Source organism: Lemur catta, chromosome 8, assembly GCF_020740605.2.
Source record: "Lemur catta isolate mLemCat1 chromosome 8, mLemCat1.pri, whole genome shotgun sequence".
Classification (NCBI taxonomy): domain Eukaryota; kingdom Metazoa; phylum Chordata; class Mammalia; order Primates; family Lemuridae; genus Lemur; species Lemur catta.
The window spans coordinates 52079246-52099397 of NC_059135.1; the positions used below are offsets into that span (position 1 = coordinate 52079246).

The following is a 20152-nucleotide window of genomic DNA, read 5'->3' on the forward strand; positions in this document are numbered from 1 at the left end:
GAAACCCCTCCAGTTCTGACTAGGGGTAAGGGAACCCTTCAAATCCTGCATGTGGATGAAGAAATCCCAGTTGTCCACTGGGGGCCAAGTTCAGCCGGCTCCCTGTTTTACTGTTGTTTTATGGTTTACTTGGGCTAGGACTTGTGCAGTACCCTGATGGGTGTTTTCTTCTTCCTTCTGCAGAACCTAAAGGAGCTGGTGTTGGTGGCAGCGGCGGTGGCTTTGGTGGAGGAGGTGGCAGCTCCAGCGGCGGTGGTGGTGGTGGTGGTGGAAGTTTTGGAGGAGGCGGACCTCCGGGTTTGGGAGGACTGTTCCAGGCCGGAATGCCAAAGCTGAGGTCCACGGCCAACAGGGATAACGGTAGGGAGAGTTTCCTTCTCTCTCAGTCACTGAAGACCAGACAGAGTTTGGTGGTTTGAAGGTTTGCCACAGCCTCTAAGGCTGTATGCCCTTCAAAACATTTCACATTGTTCGAAATGTTACCATTGTTTTATAAAAGAGACTCTATTTAGCTTTTTAAATTATTAATCAGGATCAGACAGCTTTATAGAGCTGTGAAATAGTTGCCTGGTATCCTTGAGGGTAACCTGTACTAGAGTGGAAAGAAAAGGAAGGAACAAATGGAACTTGCCCCCTGGACACTGCAGGGGACCTGGCAGATTTGGCTTTCTTTGAGAGGTAGCCTGACCCAGCTGTGTAGTATAATAAATATCCATGAGCTACTTTTCAGACACACTGTAGAGCACATCGTATGGAGTATAATTACAGATCTCACTAAATCTGAAAAGGTGCTTTGCAGGACCAGACGTTGGGTGTTTAAGTAATCTCTGCAGGGAGCCATGAAAATGAATCCTACAGGACAGTCATGAGCATCATAGCAGAGAAAAGTTGAACTTGGTCATGCCTAAATAAAAAACCTTGCAGACCGCATGAGGCTCTCTCCTGATTACTACAGAAGCTCGAGAAATTTTAGTGTAAAACTTTTTTTGGTAATGTTTATCATGTTAAAAGAATTTTCTTTCTAATTCTTTGATCTTTTAACATGTCCTCTGGGAAAGTGAAATTCTCACATTTATATGAAGTCACTGACTCCCAGGGTTAACTATTTTAGTACTACATGGTCAAAATGTAGAGACTAAGTGACGTGAGAGATTGTATCTTGCCAGACCTGTGTTTAAATTTATATTTATTTACCTAAAATCCACCAAAAAGGATTTGAAGCAGCTGCAAATGTAAACATTCAGTATTTTAACAGTAGGTGAGAAAATTAAGGCAAAAGACAAAGAAAAATAAAATAATAAAATGAAGATGGAATTTAAGTCAGTGTACAAAATGATGTAGCAGAAGACCCCCTGCATATGTTAAGGTGGACAGTAATTGCGGCTTTAATCTGAACTTGGAAGATATCACAAGTTGGTGACATAGAAATATACCACATAGTCAAGGAAAATGCAGCTTTTTTCTTGTACTGAAGCCAAAATAAAAAATTCTCTCTAGAGTTCATGTTTTTCCACTGTATAAATCTGTCCAAATGTTTCTTACTGTGGCTTGGATAAAATTTGAACTCCTTCTAGCCTGCAAGGCTCTTTGTGCCCCAGCCCCACTTGGCCACTCAGGGTTCATTTGCTCCAGACTTCCCCGAGGCACAGGGATCTCTGTTTTGGAACTTGAAGCTCATTCCCACCTCAGGGCCTTTGCACTTGCCAGCCCTCTGCCTGCAGTGCCTCTCTTCCTCATCTTTCCATTTCTGGCTCCTTCTTGTCAGGCCTTAGTTTACATGTCACATCCTCAGAAGAGCCCCCAGACACCCCATCTGTCCTGGCCTCTCCATGTACTCTTGAGCTCATTAGCCTATTTTAGTTTCTTTTTAGTACATACAACTCTCTAAAAATATTTATTTACTGGTTCATGTTTACCTCCCCCGCAAGAATGTAAACTACAGCAGTGTAGGATCTTTTCCCCTTCGTTTACTCCTCTGTCTCTAACATCTAGAATAATGGCTGGTGCATAGAAGGTGCTCAATAAATATTTGATACATTAATCAGCTCATAATTGAGGTGGTAGATGGTAACCAATTTTTTTTTTTTTTTTTGAGAATTACCTTGGGTTCCAAGAGATTCTAGGGTGGTGGTTTGAAATTTTCCATATTTTTGGTTCCCCCGGCTCCTCTCTTTGTTGAACCAAAGCAGTCACAAGGCTGTTCTGTCCTGCCAACATTGAAGTGGCAGTTGACCCAGTAAGTTAAAAGGTTGTGTAGCTGCCTACTTCTTTACAGATGAATTCCATCCTCTGGTGTCAACTCTTTCAGTTAAACTTTTTCCAGCAGTTTTTTTTTTTCCTTTTTTAGTTTTTTCTTACTGCAGTCAAAACTCTTCAATTATAGTTTTCCACTGTTTCTTGGGCATTTCTCTTCAAAGACACTAGGTAAGCCCTCACATATGGAGATTTATATTAGAATAACTAATTTTTTCACCTAAGATGGCTGAATTTTATTTCAAACCAGAGAAGGATAAGGACCAGAGGACAGAGATGGTGATAGGGACAAATGAACATCATTAGCAAAAATCCCATCTACCAATGCCATCTTGTTTCTGCCCTCCCATAATGAATAGGGATCTCTCCAGAACTCTTACCAGTTTCATCCTGGTTCTTGTCTGTACATGATGCTAAGAGATCTCTCCAAAATGCTTTTGAAAGCTGATGGGTTGTAGCCCTGGGACTAGAAGGTAAACGGAGAGCTGTGGTCTATTCCTCTGCCTCCAAGAAAGATCACAAAAAACCCAACTCCTATAATAGTTACCTATATTTTATAGCACCCTGGGCATACTCGAGCTCTCCGATTTCTTTAGGGTTCCCGGTTTTCTAACTGGATGTTTGCCTTCCTGTTCTTCAGATTCCGGAGGCAGCCGACCACCAGTTCTGCCACCGGGAGGAAGAGCCATGTCTGCCAAGCCTTTTTCACCCCCAGGTGGCCCGGGGAGGTTTGCTGTGCCCTCTCCAGGCCACAGAAGCGGCCCCCCGGAGCCTCAGAGGAACCGGATGCCTCCCCCGAGGCCCGACGTGGGCTCCAAGCCCGACAGCATCCCCCCTCCGGTGCCTAATACGCCAAGACCCAGTCAATCGAGTCTGCACAACCGGGGGTCCCCCGCGGTGCCCGGGGCCCCCAGGCAGCCCAGCCCCGGGCCTGCTCCGCCCCCCTTCCCTGGGACCCGAGGTGCTGCTTTCGGGGGCGGCTCCGTCCGCCAGACACCCTCGAGCTCCCCCTCGCCCTTCTCCGGCAGGCCCCCCCTGCCGCCGACCCCCGGCAGGGCCGCGGATGACAAGCCGCCGCCGCCGCCGCCGCCGATGGGCAGCAGGCCCTCCGTCCACAGGGAAGCGGCGCCCCCCGCCCCCGCCGCAGAACAACAAGCCCCCGGTGCCTTCCACCCCGCGGCCTTCCTCCTCCTCGCAGGCCCCGCCGCCGCCGCCGCCGCCGAGCAGGCCCGGCCCCCCTCCCGCGCCTCCGGGCTCCGGTGGCAACGACGAAATCCCAAGACTCCCACAGCGGAATCTGTCCCTCACTTCGTCCGGACCGCCCTTGCCTTCCCCGGGACGCTCCGGTCCTCTTCCTCCCCCGCCCAATGAGCGACCCCCTCCTCCAGTGAGGGACCCGCCAGGCAGATCAGGTATGACCGGGCGCGCGGTGAGTTGCCCTAAAACCCAGCCCGCCCGAATGTCGCTAGTAATCCTGTAAGTGAATAGAGGCGAACGTGTACGATTTCCTCGTGACCTCATGTAAGTCTCCGAGCAAAGTGGGACCGATATTTCTGATCTTGTTTTAGAGCTACTTCCTTGTAGCTGAGTATTTGTGCACATCTCTGTGTGTTTCCTTTGGATGAATTCCTAGGAAAGGAATTTCTAGGTCAATGGATGTGCATAGTACACTGTGGAGTTCGTAGCTACTGCCAAACTGCCTTCCAGAAAATTCCTACTAATTTACATTCCCGCAAGGAGCATATGAGACATCAAGAACCATCTATATTTTGAGATGTTGTTTGGGGTCATTATTAGGGGATTGGGCTTTAGGATTTGACAGATTTGGAGTCAGATCCCAGCTCTTCCCCTCATTACCCTCCTGACTTGGGCTTTATAAGCTTCCCGAACCTCTGAGGCCTTCCTTGTCTCCTGTCCCTACACCTCTCAGGGTCGGTATAAGAATTGAATGCAACAAGTGTATATAGTGGTTATCTTACTTCGGGCATGATGTTATGTTCAATAAATGATCATTTTTACTGTTTTTCTGCCAATGGGAAATAGAAATCTGCTTTCTTTTCTGCGGTGCCTGCCAGGGTCTTGGAGCAGGGAGCCACAAAGTTGGAGAGTTAGGAACATGAGCAGAGATGTCAATCAAGTTACATTGTACCGGGCCTCACAATATTGGAAGTCTAGTTTGTATTTAGTGACAGCTATGTGGTGATGTTACCAGTGAAGTTAAACCCACAGCATGTGAGACACTTTTCCTCCAATAAATCAATTCTTGTTGCCTGGGACTCCAGCAATGACAAGCAGATGGGGCAATAAATAAATACTCCAGGGGGAGGCACTGAAGACTCCCTGAGAGACTGCCCAGGGCTGGGCAGTGCCTCCATCGAGTGTTTGAGGCAAGACTTTCTGCCAGGGTTGTTCAATGTAAGGTTCCTAGCTGGATTCGGTATCTCTAGCTAATGAGATATTTATATTTATAAGACATTGTATTTACATAAAGTGTCAGCATCTAACAAATCATGCACCCTGCTGAAGATCAGGAATACTTACTAAGGCCATTTTGATTTACACGGAAAGATGCTCATGTTTTTGGCTTTCTTTTGTTGTTGTTGTTGTTGAATTTACTCACTACCCAAATAGCCTCTGCATTTGAATAGAAAAAGCAAGAGTGATTTATATTATCGAAAAGAATTTATTTTGGCTTTTTCCCTAGGAACTTGAAAATTTCTAGTTAAACCATGGTTTCAAATACTTACATAGTACTTTCACTTTCTGTTTGCTTTTTGACTAATTGCTCCTGGCATCAGTGCCATGGGAAAGGTGACTATCTGGCGCTCTATAGACAGGAAACCGAGTTCCACAGGGTACCAGCCTGTTCAGGGTCAGGACCCACACTCGCATTTATAGCCACGGGTGAATGTTGATTAGCTATTTGTCACTCCCTGTGTTCTTCTGCCTCCCCAAAGAGAAGGAACCAAGAAGGAACTCCTACTGCTCTCAGGATGACTGGGATTCGGTTTCCTGATGCCATTGCTGCCTGGAAACAGATCAAATGCATCACAGAAACATGCTTATATAATTAGCAATAATACTGTGCATTTAAAGAACTTAGTTCTTTTGAAGACCTAAAATAACTTTATAACCGTCTTATTCTTTTTTCTAATTCTTTCATCATGTCACAGTAATTAGATCAATAGCTCTTTAAAAGGATTATAAAATGTTTTTTAATTATATAGTTGTCAGTATAAACAGATAAGTACCTGTTTTCAATTTTACTGTATCATTTCCAATCTCAATACTAACTCAAAGCCAAAACAGCAATTTAGCTATTAATGTGCACTTGTTTTACATATACGTATGTACCTGTGTTCCCTTTTGTGTTCATATGTGCTTACTCATTTCTCAGCTAAATCTCCTCCAAAGTCTCAACTCTCTAGTTAAAGGGCATGTGTCCAGCAGGCGCCCGTCCATTGTACGTTGATGACGACCGTGATGACAGTGATGTGGAATATAAGGTGTTGCACTAAGTGTCTTCTCTTCTTTTGCCCCAGGCCCCCTCCCACCGCCTCCTCCAATAAGCAGAAATGGCAGCACGTCTAGGGCACTGCCTGCCACCCCGCAGTTGCCGTCCAGGAGTGGAGTGGATGGTCCCAGGAGTGGGCCCAGGCCTCCCCTTCCTCCCGACAGGCCTGGTGCTGGGGCACCTCCCCCGCCTCCACCGGCAACATCGATTAGAAATGGCTTCCAAGACTCTCCCTGTGAAGGTGAGGTGTGGTCCCAACTCCTTGGGCCATCTAGGGCAGCAGTTGAATGGTCTGTTTTTGTGTGTTGTTTGCTTGTTTGAGTTAACATTTCTTGTTCCATCATTGTTATCACACTACACCGCACTGGTCTATCTAAGCATTTTAGAGCCCACCGTGATTTCAAAATAAAAATAATAATTCCCCTTCCCCACTTCCCAAAAAGGCAGATCATTTTTCTCTGACCTGTTCCTTGTTTGAGTCTCATTTTGCTTAACTTTCCAGAGATTCCAGAATTCTGAAAAGAAACATTTTGTAGCTTGCTTTCTTCTTATCTGCATTTCTAAACAGTTTGCTGTAGGTAAGAGGCCCAGTGGCCTGCAGATGCTAAGCCACTTACCGCTTCCACTCTTACCAGAGTGATCCTAGTTACTGCTAGACCCACTGGTGGGAAGAAAGGTGTTCCCTACCTGAGTTCCCAGCTCCTGAGAGGGACTTGCTGGGTCCTCATGACTCTAGTTAAACATCACTTTGCTTTCCTTTGCAGGCCAGTTTTATCGATGTGCCCAATCAGTGACATTTGCAGCACTTCCCGCTTTTCTGTAAACTTCTGGGCAGAAAACTAAAACTGATTTCTGCAGTTCTCTCTGTATTTAATTCTGTGCCTTTCATTACATAAGTCTTCACAGCAGATTGTCTGTTACTGAAGACACTGTTTGTTTCTTCCCCCAGATGAGTGGGAAAGCAGATTCTACTTCCATCCGATTTCTGATTTGCCACCTCCGGAGCCATATGTACCAACGGCCAAAAGTTATCCCAGTAAATTGGCAAGAAATGAAAGCCGCAGTGAGTATTTCTGCCGGGGCTTTTGAAAGATTCATACTTGAACAGCCTGGGTTACACTCAAGCTATATAGGAAATCCAGGCCTCTTGCGTTAATGGGATAGAGAACCCCATTTAAAGCCATCTAATAAATTCTGGTAAAAGGCCAGGCACGGTGGCTTACACCTGTAATCCTAGCACTTTGGGAGGCTGAGGTGGGAGAATCGCTTGAGCTCAGGAATTAGAGGCCAGCTTGAGCAAGAGCCAGATCCTGTCTCTACTAAAAAATAGAATAATTAGTCGGGTGTCGTGGTACACGCCTATAGTCCCAGCTATTCAGGAGGCTGAGGCAGGAGGATCACTTGAGCCCGGGAGTTTGAGGTTGCAGTGAGCTATGATGATGCCACTATACTCTAGCTTGGGTGACAGAGGGAGACACTGTCTCATAAATAAATAAATAAATTCTGGTAAATTCCCCTTCCACGTGCAGAAAGGAAATGGAGATGCCCAGAATGTGTATGAGAAATGATTATTTTAATGCATCATTACAAGCTCAAAATACCTTTGGTTTGCTAGTATTAAATGTTATTATTTTGCTTCTTTGGATAATCTTCCCCTATTTTGATCATCCTAAGAAACTGTAGTCATTTTCTGTTCCCACTAGTTTCAAGATTGGCAAAATGTCTTATTAATTATAACAAAAACTCACTGTAACAGCCTTGATCTTTTAAATGCATTGTAATCATAGCTTTACAGAGCATTCTCTGACAATTGTTAGGTATATCTATAATCTCTCCACATAGCACAACAGATATTTTCATTTTACCAGGTTCTCTTCCAAGTTTTATCTGTATAATTCTGAATTTATATATAGTTATAATGACAGAGTACGGTTTTTTGGTGGTGGGGTTTACATAACATTGCTTAGTGAACACTTCCGCATTTTATTACATGATTTTTATTTCAACATACAATAATTTACCATTATTGGACATTTTGATTATTTTTAGACTTGAAGCAGCCTTAGCCTCAGAGCCAAATTCCCAAACCAGAAATATGTGGAGAGAAAGTATGTGAGTGAGTCAAATAACTATAACAACATCCCTAGCCATGGCCTATTCCCTAGCAGAGTGTCTTACACACACAGCCTACGGCTTCTTTCCTAATGCACAGTTTTTAAATAATTTTGGATTGGTTGGTTCCCGACCTTATAGAAGATTAAGAAGATTAATATCAGCTAAATGTAAGGCCAGTTAGGAGCAAAATCACTGAGCTCAGGGAGAAGTGACAGATGGCAGTCTCAGGGCAGGGTGGGGGTGGAGGCACAGTTGTGCTGTGCAGGACGGCGCGGGACAGTACCACATGTTTCCATTGGACTAAATCACACTGAGTTGATAGACTCAAATTGCACTTTGTGCCTCTGTAGAAAAATTCAAAGAGTTAGGAAATATTTGGGGAAAATTTCTATGAACAAATGCTAGAAGTAAACAGAATGTTGCTTCTTGAAAGGAAAACTTTAATTCCTGGAAAAATTTATATATGTGGAATACTGCATTCCTGGACAATACCTAATTATAATAAAAGGTATAACTATAATAATAAAATTGTCATACAAGAATTGGTGGGATATATCAGAAGAGCAGAAGAGTTTCTGTCTGATCAGAGTACAGCCTGTTTTTGTTCCCTCTTGGGCATTAATAAATGGATTCGCTTTAAGGAGTTGTTCATATGGACTCAAAATACATACATAGATAATATAATATAATAATATAATATCCTGACTTCTTATAAACATTCTTAATCTACTTTATATATTATTTGTATTTTTACATCAATAACAGAACCATCTTTCTCATACCTTCCAGATTTTTAACTTAATAGCTGCATAAATGCCATCCCCCAACCTCCTTTAAGACTTGGGTAAGCAACTTGAGGGCTAGAACTGTGTTCTGCTCACATCGCATCTTCCTTGAGTGGCACAGAGCCTGAAACATAGTGGGTATTTAAAAATATTTCTTAAATTGGTGAATTAATTTCCACTGCCCACCAGCCTTTTTTTTTTGTAGATTTGCTTTAAATATTTCCAGCATTAGGCATGTTTAATATTAGATAATGATAATAGTTCATCTAACAAAAATAAATAAGGTACTATCAAGTACCAAGTTTTATTCTGTTCCTGTAGCTGCCTCCACCTCCACAGCTTGGGAGGGTACCCAGAGAGCCCTGAGCAATGTAGAGTACACGTAGAGTGCCCCCTAATTACAGCTTTGGATGAGGCCAGCCCTCACTTTGCTGACCACTTGTGGCATGTCAGCTGATGGTCACAGCTCCATGATAGATGGCTGGTTTGCATCCAGATGAGTCTTTGCTCAGATGCCTGCCCAAGAAAATATTTGGTTAGGATGGTGAGAGGAAGAGGCACCTCCTCCAGTGTTTCCTCTAACTCCTCTCCTTGCTCAGAGATTTGGTTCTGTCTCATAAATCCCTAAATGGACTACCAGGGTTGCTGTCAAGATGCCTTCTGAAGAATCCACCAGTGCCAGCCCACTGCATCTCAGAGCAGTGATCGTAGCAAACCTACATGATTGACATGTGCCCCTGGTAGATGTGCTCACAGCACCTGAGCACCTGACTGCATGCCTAACACCTGTCACAGCTTCGATAAATGTGTGTGTGAATTTTTTAAAGCTGTGAATGGGTTTTAAACCTGGTTACTATGCAATAATAAAAGCTCACATCAACATCAGAGTGAAAAGGCAACACATGGAATGATAGAAAATATTTGGAAATCATATATCTGATAAGGGATTAATATTCAGAATATATAAAGAATTCCTACAACTCAACAACAAAAAACAACCCAATTAAAAAATGTGTTGAGGCCAGGCCTATAATCCCAGCACTTTGGGAGGCCAAGGTGGGAGAATCTCTTGAAGCCAGGAGTTTGAGACCAGCCTGGGCAACACAGTGAGACCCTGCCTCTACTAAAAAAATTTTTTAAATTCGCTAGGCGGGGTGCCATATGCCTGTAGTCCCAGCTACTCAGAGGGATCACTTAAGCCCAGAACTTTGAGGTTTCAGTGAGCTATGATCTGCACCACTGCACTCCAACCTGGGCAATAGAGCAAGACCCTGTGTCTTAAGAAAAAAAAATGGGTGAACACTTGAATAGACATTTCTCTGAAGAAAACATACAGATGGCAAATAAGCACATGAAGAAATGCTCAGCATCACTAATTATTAGGGAAATGCAAATAAAATTACAGTGAGACACAGCTTCACACCCATTAGCATGGCTACTATCAAAAAAGCAGTTTAGAAATTAGAAGATACCTAAATGCCCAACAAAAGGGGATTGATTAGATAAATAAAATATAGTATACCCAGAAATTAGAATGCAATGTGTCATTAATAATTATATTTGCAAAGTGCAATGACTTTGAAAGATGTTCAAACTGACTATCTGATCGTATTTCTTAAAGAAAAAAGAAACTGTTTCTAAATGGAAAATGTCCCCATAGTGTTACCGGTTATCTCTGGGCAGTGCAAGCATGGGTGAACTTTTTGCTTTGTTTTTGCTCATCAATATTTTCTAAATCTAGAATAAACACACAACTATGTGATAATAAGAAAAGCATTTTTTTCTGAGATAGGGTCACACTCTGTTACCCAGGGTGGAGTGCAGTGGCATCATCATAGCTCACTGCAGCCTGGGCTCAAGCGATCCTCCTGCTCAGCCTCCTGAGGAGCTTGTACTGACTACAGGCACACGCCACCACACAGGGATAATTTTTCTATTTTTTGTAGAGATGGGGGTCTCACTATGTTAGCCAAGCTGCTCTTGAACTCCTGGCCTCAAGTGATCCTCCCACCTTGGGCTCCCAAAGTGCTGGTATTATGGGTATGAGCCGCTGAAGCCAGTGACGGGTCATCCTCTAGTAATGTTTATTCAGATCGTTACTTGCTTCTTCCTCTCAGTTCTCATGTCTCATCCGCAGGGCACGCAGTTAGCTTACAGCCTGGGCCATGGGGGTGAGGTAGTGAGTACCTTTGCAACCATCCCTGGGTTCCATGGTGAGCACATAAACTTTCTAATCAAAAGTATATTGTCTGTTTTTTTCCTCAAGGTGGATCCAACCGAAGAGAAAGGGGTGCCCCGCCACTTCCTCCCATCCCAAGGTGATCTCTGCCTGCTCTGCTCTGCGCAAGCTCGAGAGCTGCTCCTGTCGTTGCTATCCGAGAGTTGCACACCCTCCGCCTCCTTTCTCTCTTGCCCCCTTCGTATTGGCAGGAGGGAGGAGTCGGGGTGAGTGGGAATATGCGTGTGTGGGGGTGGGAATCCAGTAGAGAAATGCACCTAGCTTTTTATATTGTGTATATTCCAAGAGCAATGCTTGCTTCAGCTACAGCCTGCCTGTGCTGGCTGCTGAGGGGTTGATAGGCTTTTGTGGCAAGTAGGCACAGACGAATTGTATCCCAGCTTTCAACCAACCAAATTGGAACATTCATTGCTTATTTGCTACAGACTGCAATTATGAAAGTCTCTGAGAGCTGTCTTCTTCCATGCCTTTCGCGCATGCTTGGCCTCCCGTCTGTTTCCATGAACCAGACCACCTAAGCAAGTTTCTGAACAAAGGCTCACATGAAAACTTTTGCAGTCACAGGATGTCCAAGCTTTGGCAGTCAGAGGTACCTATGCTTTAGGACAGAGCTGTCCAGTAGAAATATAATGTGAGCCCCATATACAACTTTAGAATTTCTGGTAGCCATGCTTTTTTTAAAAAGGTGAAAAGAAACAGGTGAAATTAGTTGTATTTTATTTAACCCTATGCATCCAAGACATTATCATTTCAACCTGTAGTCAATATAAAAAATATTAATGAGATTTTACATTCTTTTTTGGTACTAAATCTTCAAAATCCAATGTGCATTTTACACTTACAGCACATCTCCATGAAAATGTGACTAGTCATGTTTTATATGCTCAGTAGCCACATGTAGCTGGTGGTTACCATATTGGACAGCACAAAAGTTTAATGCAAAAACCTCTTGTTTTTGCATTAAAGAAAAAGGGCAAGATGAGCTTGAGCAATTCAAGCAGCCACTAAAAACAAAGTTAGGACCCAACACCTTGTTTGACAGACAGCTTGACCTTAGATTTTGCTCCCATATTTTCCCTCTTCCCTTAATGTCTATGTACAGGTGTTGCTAATGTCTGTGTACAAGTGTTGCTTCACAGTCCCAAGGTCACAAATTGATCTAGAACAGTTCACAGTCATGTGGAATAAAGCCATTGGAAGGAAACTGAAAGCCTGTTGGGGCTTCCGGGCTCAGAGCCACCTGGTTCGTGTGCTCACTTGTCAGTTGGACTCCTGCCTCAGGGCCTGGAGGCAGCCTTGGCTTCTCTCCAGCTCAGCAAGTCCCTGGGGCTGGGAGAGGCTAGTAAGGCTTGGCAGGAGGGGAAGAAAGTCAGAGAAAGGTATCAAATCAGAAACATGGAAGAAGGGAACAGACTTGAGTTGATGGGCAATCCTCTAAAACTCTAAATCCGATGCTTATAGGGTTGAGTGTGGAATTAGGGAGACTGCTAGTGGACAGTGGAGGGAATTTGTTTTGAAGCTATACAGGGGAATCATGTGTCTGGGATCTATGCAAATAAAGTTCTGCTAAAGGACCATAGGGAAGAGCCAGCCTTGCCTTTTTTTATATGATTTTGTTTACAAAATTTTACTGGGACTTTTAAATCTAGCTGTAGAGTTGGGAAAAAATATTTCCACTTAGATGTTTTATGTGGTTGATTATGTTTAAAATTACCATTACTTATTTTTTAAAAGCACATGACCGTATATGTATATGTATATCTACCTAAACTTTGTATCATGGTTTCAGTGTATTATTCATGTATTACTGGGTGATGCTAACAAGAAATCAATCCAAAGAAAAATTTGAAAGATGCATTCCTATTTATAGAATAAATGTTTCATTTATATAAAAGCAAATGAACTTAGAGTTCTAATAAATGGGATGTCTAATAAATTATGAAGTCACTGATTTGAATATATTATATTTTTATAACTTTCCTTACCAAAGTCCTGGGCTTAGTACATTAGAGAACTTGTTGTTTCCCCTCTCCTCTGCCATTCATCTATCTTCTATACAGTCGCTTGGGGCTCTTCACCCCAAGAAAATCAAAAAATATAAAGGTGTAACATTAGCAAAATATTTTGAAATTTTTTTTTAATCTCTAGCATTTTGGTAGTTTAGCAGCATCATTTTATTTTGGATTCTTTGATCTGACATCAACAGTAATAAAAATCCCTATGATCAAGCCTAATGACCCACTTCACAAAAGATGCAATTTGGCCTTCCTAGGAAATACGGTGGAGAAAAGTCTGACCCAAAGAAAGGTCTGAATTTTATAAGGGGGAGTAAGAATTGGACAACTTCCTTCTATATCTCAACTTTGCAGGTACCATTCTAAATTTTGAAACAGGGTCACAGCTAAAAGTTGCCATTTATCCAGAATAGAGATGTTTTAGAATGTATCTTTTAAGTGAATGTTTCATTAATACACCTACACCCTTTCTCTGAAAGTTAGAAACCTAATTTCATCTTAAACTTTGAATAAGTTCTGTGCTAAAATCTTCAACTATGGCAAATCACAGAAATGAGTGTTTTCTTCCTTGAAATCAGAGCTTACCTGTGTTTTTTTTTTTCATAAAATTTCCAGATAAACATATTCAAGATGCAATACAGTATTTTAACATTCACATATCATTTTATATTGAAATGTATTACAGTATTAAAATTCAGTGTTCAGTATTTATTTCACTATGCATTTTATTTAGCAAAAGCTAAGAAAAATGTTTAATCCAATGGTGCCTTACTTTGTGATTTGAAAGAAATCAACTTTTTATGTCTAAGTAGCAGATTATTTGCATATTTGTAAAAACTGTTAGGTCTTTATATTTTAACTTGTAATACCAATTTTGTTATTTTAGTAGCAGAAATGGAATGATTGTTAAAGTGCCCAGAAAATTTTTGGCATGAAATTAATTTTTCCCTCTTTATAGTCAGGGACTATAGAGGAAGAAAAAAATTTTTTTCATACCATTGCACTATGTAAACAGACACATTTTGGTATGTATGTCATCAGGATAGTGTAAATGATAGGGTAGAGTCTACCCTAGACATCTGCGTCTTTGTAAGTTAGCCAGACAATAAATAAAAGCAGAATGAGACCGTGTCAACTGGTGGTTTTTCTTTAAGTATTGTTTATGTAAATATAAACAAAAAAACAAGTGTCTGTTTTCTGTTTTATACTGTGGAAAAGAAAGATAAACTAAAAAAAAAAAAAAAAAAAACGGGAGAAGATTCATGTAAGTAAATATTCATTACACCTACTTGCTAATCCTTTCTTGTTTGTTTTTTCTGAGAACCTGCACCTTAGTCAAAATGTTTGTTTACTTGAGGCAGGTGTTTCTCCTCTGAGGTAAAGATGGACAGTGGAAGCGATGGGAGATGAATTTAGAAAGACTAGCATGGACACTGATAAATACAGGAAAGGCCAATGTGAATTTAGGAAGGCTGATAATTTTTTAAATTATCTGCTGTGTTTGTGTGTTTCTACCTATCTCAATATGGCACAATGGTTAAGAGCTCAGGAAGAACTGGCTCCAGCCATTACGTGCAAGTTACTTTGCTAAACCTCCTTCCTTATCCCTAAAGTAAGGAACTATCTTATAGCATTAATGTGTACATTAATTGAGGTAGTGCACTTAGCACTTAAGCCTGACAGTATAAACACTCAATAAGTGGTATCCACTATGAGTATGAAGTAGGAAACAGGCCGGCCTCGGTGGCTCACGCCTGTAATCCTAGCACTCTGGGAGGCCAAGGCGGGTGGATCGCCCAAGGTCAGGAGTTCAAAACCAGCCTGAGCAAGAGCGAGACCCTGTCTCTACTAAAAATAGAAAGAAATTATTTGGACAGCTAAAAATATATATAGAAAAAATTAGCCAGGCATGGTGGCGCATGCCTGTAGTCCCAGCTACTCAGGAGGCTGAGGCAGTAGGATCACTTAAGCCCAGGAGTTTGAGGTTGCTGTGAGCTAGGCTGACACCAGGGCACTCTAGCCCAGGCAACAGAGTGAGACTCTGTCTCACAAAAAAAAAAAAAAAAAAAAGTAGGAAACAAATATTTACGTAATGATCCCAGATTGACTGCAGCCAAATTGACTAGAAGGGAAATTACTAGTGTACTGTTAAAGGAAAGGAGCCTTAGCTCCTAGATAGAAAAAATATCCATATGTAAAATGCAAAGCAACCTCTAAACAAGGGTCACCTCACATGCTGGCAATCCCTATACCTCACAGGCCTGGAAAATGAAAATTCATGTTACTTCAGTCATCAAAGAAGTATTATTAGGTTCAATTTGAAATCACAGAAATTAAGGGCTAGAAAGAACCTTATGTATAGGGCAACCTCAGAATTTATGGTCCCCAGTAGAACACTTGTGAGAGTGGAAAGGGTGCTGATAACAGTTGCTGTGACACAACAGGCATAAACTGGGGCTGCTCTGGCAAACTGGGCCATGTGGTCACCCCACCCGGAGGTCATCCAGTCCAATCCTCTGGTCTCACAGATGGGCAGTTTAAGGCGCCAAATGACATACTACCATCGGACAGGTCTCACTATACCACACTCTGGTCTTCATAATCCTTCCTACTTCTATCACTGTTCTCCTGTATCTCACATTTGCTGCAAAGAAAAGGCCAAACGAGATGTTGCAGAGCCAGAATAAGCCCTGTCCTCACAAACCTGGTTGTGGATCCCGACTCCACCCCTTGCTACCTGTGTGGCCATAAACAAGATATTTGAGCTCTCTGAGCTCAAGTTTTCTCAACTGCAGAATGGTTACAAAGCTTACAGATATATACAAACATCAGGCAAAATACCTGGCATATGTTTGGCACTCAGTGAAAGTGAATTCCATTTCATTTCCTAATCCTTTTGCCATCAAACCTAGGCCATGTTCAGGAAGGAACTCAAAGGCAGTCAGAGATGTCTGATAAAATTTAATTGCAGATCCAACCCATGGAGGAGCAGGCAAAAAAAAAGGAAAAAGAAAAGAACAATTAAAAAAAAGAAAGAAAGAAAGAAAAAAAAAAGAAAAAATTTAATTGCAGAATCCTTAGGCATAAAAATTGCTTTCTAAATTGGCTTAATGTGTCCAAACTGGAATCATTGATTCATTCATCCATTCAATAAAATTTTATTCATTTTCTTTTTTCCTTTAATCTCAATGGGTGAATAATGTTGATTTAAAAAAAAATTTAAACCCACAGGAAATCTGAATAAAAAAAACAGTATATGGAAAGATTTTTGATGCCAATAGTGATGTCTTTTTGGTTTTGATATATTTGAAAAGTAAATTCAAGGATTCCCAGTTCTCTAAACATTCCAATTAATAGAAGGCTTCCCGGGTATATGATTGTCACCAATCAATTTAGAGTAACCTCTACTCGCCTGTCTTCCTTACACTTCACTTCCCTCCACCGTGAACACTTGGCATTTAATGTCTGTCTCTGGAGCTACATTTAGCATATACATATTTCTCTTACTGGTAAATGTTTAGAAATGTCCTAACCATCAACATTATAGCACAGGTTCTTTTGTCTCAAAATGTTGCTTCCCTTATTATAGAGGTGCGTTTGCTAGAAGCTAATTTATCTCAGGCTTTGGGATCCCCCACTTGTGGGGGTAGGCAGACTTAATTAAATACTCATTTTTATATCTACTTTTCCATTTGTGATTTTATGTTATTTTTCTTAAATAGGGCACCTTAAATTGTCTAAAGCTTCAGGCCTCACAAAACCTGGATCTGTCCTTGCATCATCGCCCTCTTCAGCTTCTGATGCAGACCTCAACCCAGTGAAGATCTTAAAAACGTTCTTAAGCCACCAGGTCCCCATGAGTGACATGAGGATCCCAGACAGACACAAGAAAGTTGAAGTATCTGCCTCTTTGTACTCCCAGAGTGACCTGTAAATATTTCTAAAGTAACAGTCATTGCATTGCTCACATTGTATTAAAGTCGAAGGCCCCACAGTGCGACCCATCTAGGAAAATATGTTTGACTTTTGAGGTGCCTGGGAAACAAGTCTGGATGTTATTAGACATTGAGCTCAAATTTAGCTTAAATTTTGGCCAGGAAGATGCCTGCCAGAACACCTGGAATATCCATCAGGGACTTGACATAAATGTGTTTTAGTCATAGGGACTCCCACCCTTTTCCTGTTTTCTGTCTGTCTTAGTAAGTTGAAGGTCACCCATCAAAATGCTGCCTATTCTGATTGCTCCCTGAAACAAATAGCAGCAGATAATTGGGGGAACCCAAAGGCTTTATGGAGCTATTGTACTCCCTGAGATTCGTTTGTACCTCTACTCATTCAAATCATCAACAAACACTGGTTGAGGAACTACCTTTATTAAGCACTGGGAATATAAAGATATGCATTGTACAATAGGAAGTTGTAAGTACTGACCCTAGAACAAAGGGTGTGAGTTTAAATCCTAGATCTAACAAAAGCTTCAGCCAGTAAGCACAACCCACTCTGCCACTGGTTGTGGAAGGTGCCTCCCCACTGATGCAGGCTGTTTGGTTGGCTGTGTGCATGCAAGAAAAACTCCCCCTTTAGTGCTGTTTCTTCGAGACTTACTTTTGGAGAAAAGGCATTGATAGATCCTATATGAGGCCACCACGGGAAAATGGAAAAACATTGAATGCAGTAGTGAAAACAGTCATTTTATACCATCAAGACACCTAATTTACTTACCTAAATAACAACACTTATATATTGTCTTTATTTTTCATATAACCACCATTAATCATTGATCACCTACTATGTACTACAATTTGAGCTAGAGTCTTTGCTAATATTATCGCACATGTTAATACTAATCTTTGTGTCTTTACACACAGAGAAATCAAGGCCTGAGTGGATTAGAAATTTGCCTCAAGCCACTTGTCTTGAGTAGATCCAGAATTCAAACTCAAAGCTGTCTGAGTGAATTTGAATGGGGAATCATAATATCATTGTCAACTTTTCATTTGTCAGTTTAAAAAAATACTGACATTTCATAAAAGCAAGGACATTTGAATAAGCCAAGACAAGAGAAAACTTAATCTTAGAATAAAAGATAGCAGGCTCAATTGAATAAGTAGAGCTTCATGGAAACCTCACTACTTTGTCCTTATTTTCCTCACTGGGCTATGGACCGGCTCTGTAATTACCATCTGGGTGCACTGCCTCTTGGATATGATCTAACTTTCTGTTCTTTGGTTCTTTACAGTTTTGGGGGGGTGGTTATAATCCCGGCCTTGAAGCTTTAAAATGGACATTGTATACCTGTACTTTTCAGGACATCGCAGATAGCTGCTTCCTTTTAAAGGATCTCAGAGGAGCCGCTAAAATTCAGATGCCATTTCATTAAGCAGTTACAGATTTCCGAAAGTCCCCATGTCAGAGTTAAACTGCAACATAATCTAGTTAACTTGCAATCCTGTGTACCTCCTTGCCTTTGTACTGTCCACTATTTACAGGGTATTTCTACCATTCATAGCTAAACTTGTAGTATTGAATTTATTTTTTACTCTCCTTGGAGTTGGAAAAGCCATGTGGCGCTTTTAAATACTAAAGAACAGGATGTTCTTTCCCCTGATAGCCAGAAGTAAACCTGTGTGCTTTGCCTCAGTCATACAACCCAGCACTCATTCACAGGGGAAGTGGGGTGAGAGCAAAAAGACAGTCATATTCAACAAAACTGAAATAAGTGGCTTCACAGCTTTAGAGCATTTTTATGTAGTACCTCATTTGTTCCCCACAGCAGCGCTCTGAAGGAGGAAGAAACTGATCCCCCATGCTCCAGATGCAGGGTGAAGGCCCTGGGAAAGGAAGTGACTCCGTCAAGATCTCACAGCTTCTGGGTGAAAGGGGGCCAAGGTTAAACCCCTCTCTGGGTTAGTCACACTCTTTTCATTGCATTTTTTTACCTTATTGTTTTCAATCATTTGACAAATATTATTAAGCACCTTCTTAATAATGAGAAGGGGCTGGGAACAGTGGTTCCCACCTGTAATCCCACACTTTTAGGGACTGAGGTGGGAGGATCACTTGAGGCCAGGAGTTCAAGGCCAGCCTGGGCAACATAGCAAGACCTCATTTCTACTAACAATTTAAAAATTGGCCGGGCATGGTGGTGCACACCTGTAGTTGCAGATACTCAGGAGAATGCAATGGGAGGATCTCTTGAGCCCAAGGGTTTGAGGCTGCAGCGAGTTATGATCATGCTACTGTACTCCAGTCTGGACAACAGAGCGAGACCCTGTCTCAAAAAAAAGAAACAACCAGTATAGAAAAATAACAATGAGAAGGCATGAGGTAAGCCTAACGGAAGGTATGAAGGTCAGTACTGCATAATGCCTGTGTTCAGGGAGCTTATGGTCCTCGAGGGGGATGTTGGGGCAACTACACAAATAACTCTAGAAGTAGGCAGAATACACTAAGTGTTATTCAAAAGCCTGAAGTAATGCATCATGAGGATCCAAAGAAGGTGCAATTCCTGTGCAATTGGTTGAGCCCACTGCTTCACACTCACATGCATTGTTCTCCTCCCTCTGATTTGGACTTGCATTGTTTCACAGAAGGAAAGTTAAGAATCAACTAGAGGGCTTGTTAAATGCAGATTCCTGGGCTCCACCTCAGACCTATCAAAATAAAAATCTCTTGGAACCCAGCAAATTTGTATTTTTTAACAAGTTTCTAGGTCATTCAGATGCACATTCAGGTTTCAGAATCACTGTTCTAAAAGTTTTGCCCTTTTATTGGGGCCTTTAAAAGAATATATTTGTAAATATAGAATGTACAAAATAATATGAAGATTAAATCACCAAGATGGTATTCACTTTTTGTCATTCTTACTCACTCCATTTAGCACTGCCCCATGTGTGCTGATTCATTAGAATGCTATTTGTCCCTAAAATGCTTTCCTTCAAAAATGATCTATCACAGCCGGTGCGGTGGCTAGCCTATAATCCTAGCACTCTGGGAGGCTGAGGCGGGAGGATCACTTGAGCCCAGGAGTTTGAGGTTGCTGTGAGCTAGGCTGATACCACAGCACTCTAGCCCCGGCAACAGAGTGAGACTCTGTCTCAAAAAAAAAAAAAATAATAATAATAATAATAACAAAAATGATCTATCAGATGAACCTTAATAAGTGAAATAAACCAGTCAAAAAAGAAAAGTCAAATACTGTATGATTTCACTTTTATGAGGTATCTAAAGG

The 20152-nt window shown here is 41.7% G+C and overlaps 1 protein-coding gene across 1 annotated transcript in view; it reads left to right on the forward strand.

The window, feature by feature from the left end:
- Positions 1-14045, forward strand: part of WIPF1 (WAS/WASL interacting protein family member 1) — a 62653-nt gene extending 48608 nt beyond the window's left edge. The window contains 6 exon segments of the mRNA XM_045558935.1: positions 184-360; positions 2894-3381; positions 3383-3665; positions 5796-6008; positions 6717-6830; positions 10934-14045. Of these exon segments, the coding sequence (XP_045414891.1) occupies positions 184-360; positions 2894-3381; positions 3383-3665; positions 5796-6008; positions 6717-6830; positions 10934-10989 (1331 nt within the window). The 3' untranslated portion in view covers positions 10990-14045.
- The last annotated feature ends 6107 nt before the right edge of the window (positions 14046-20152 follow it).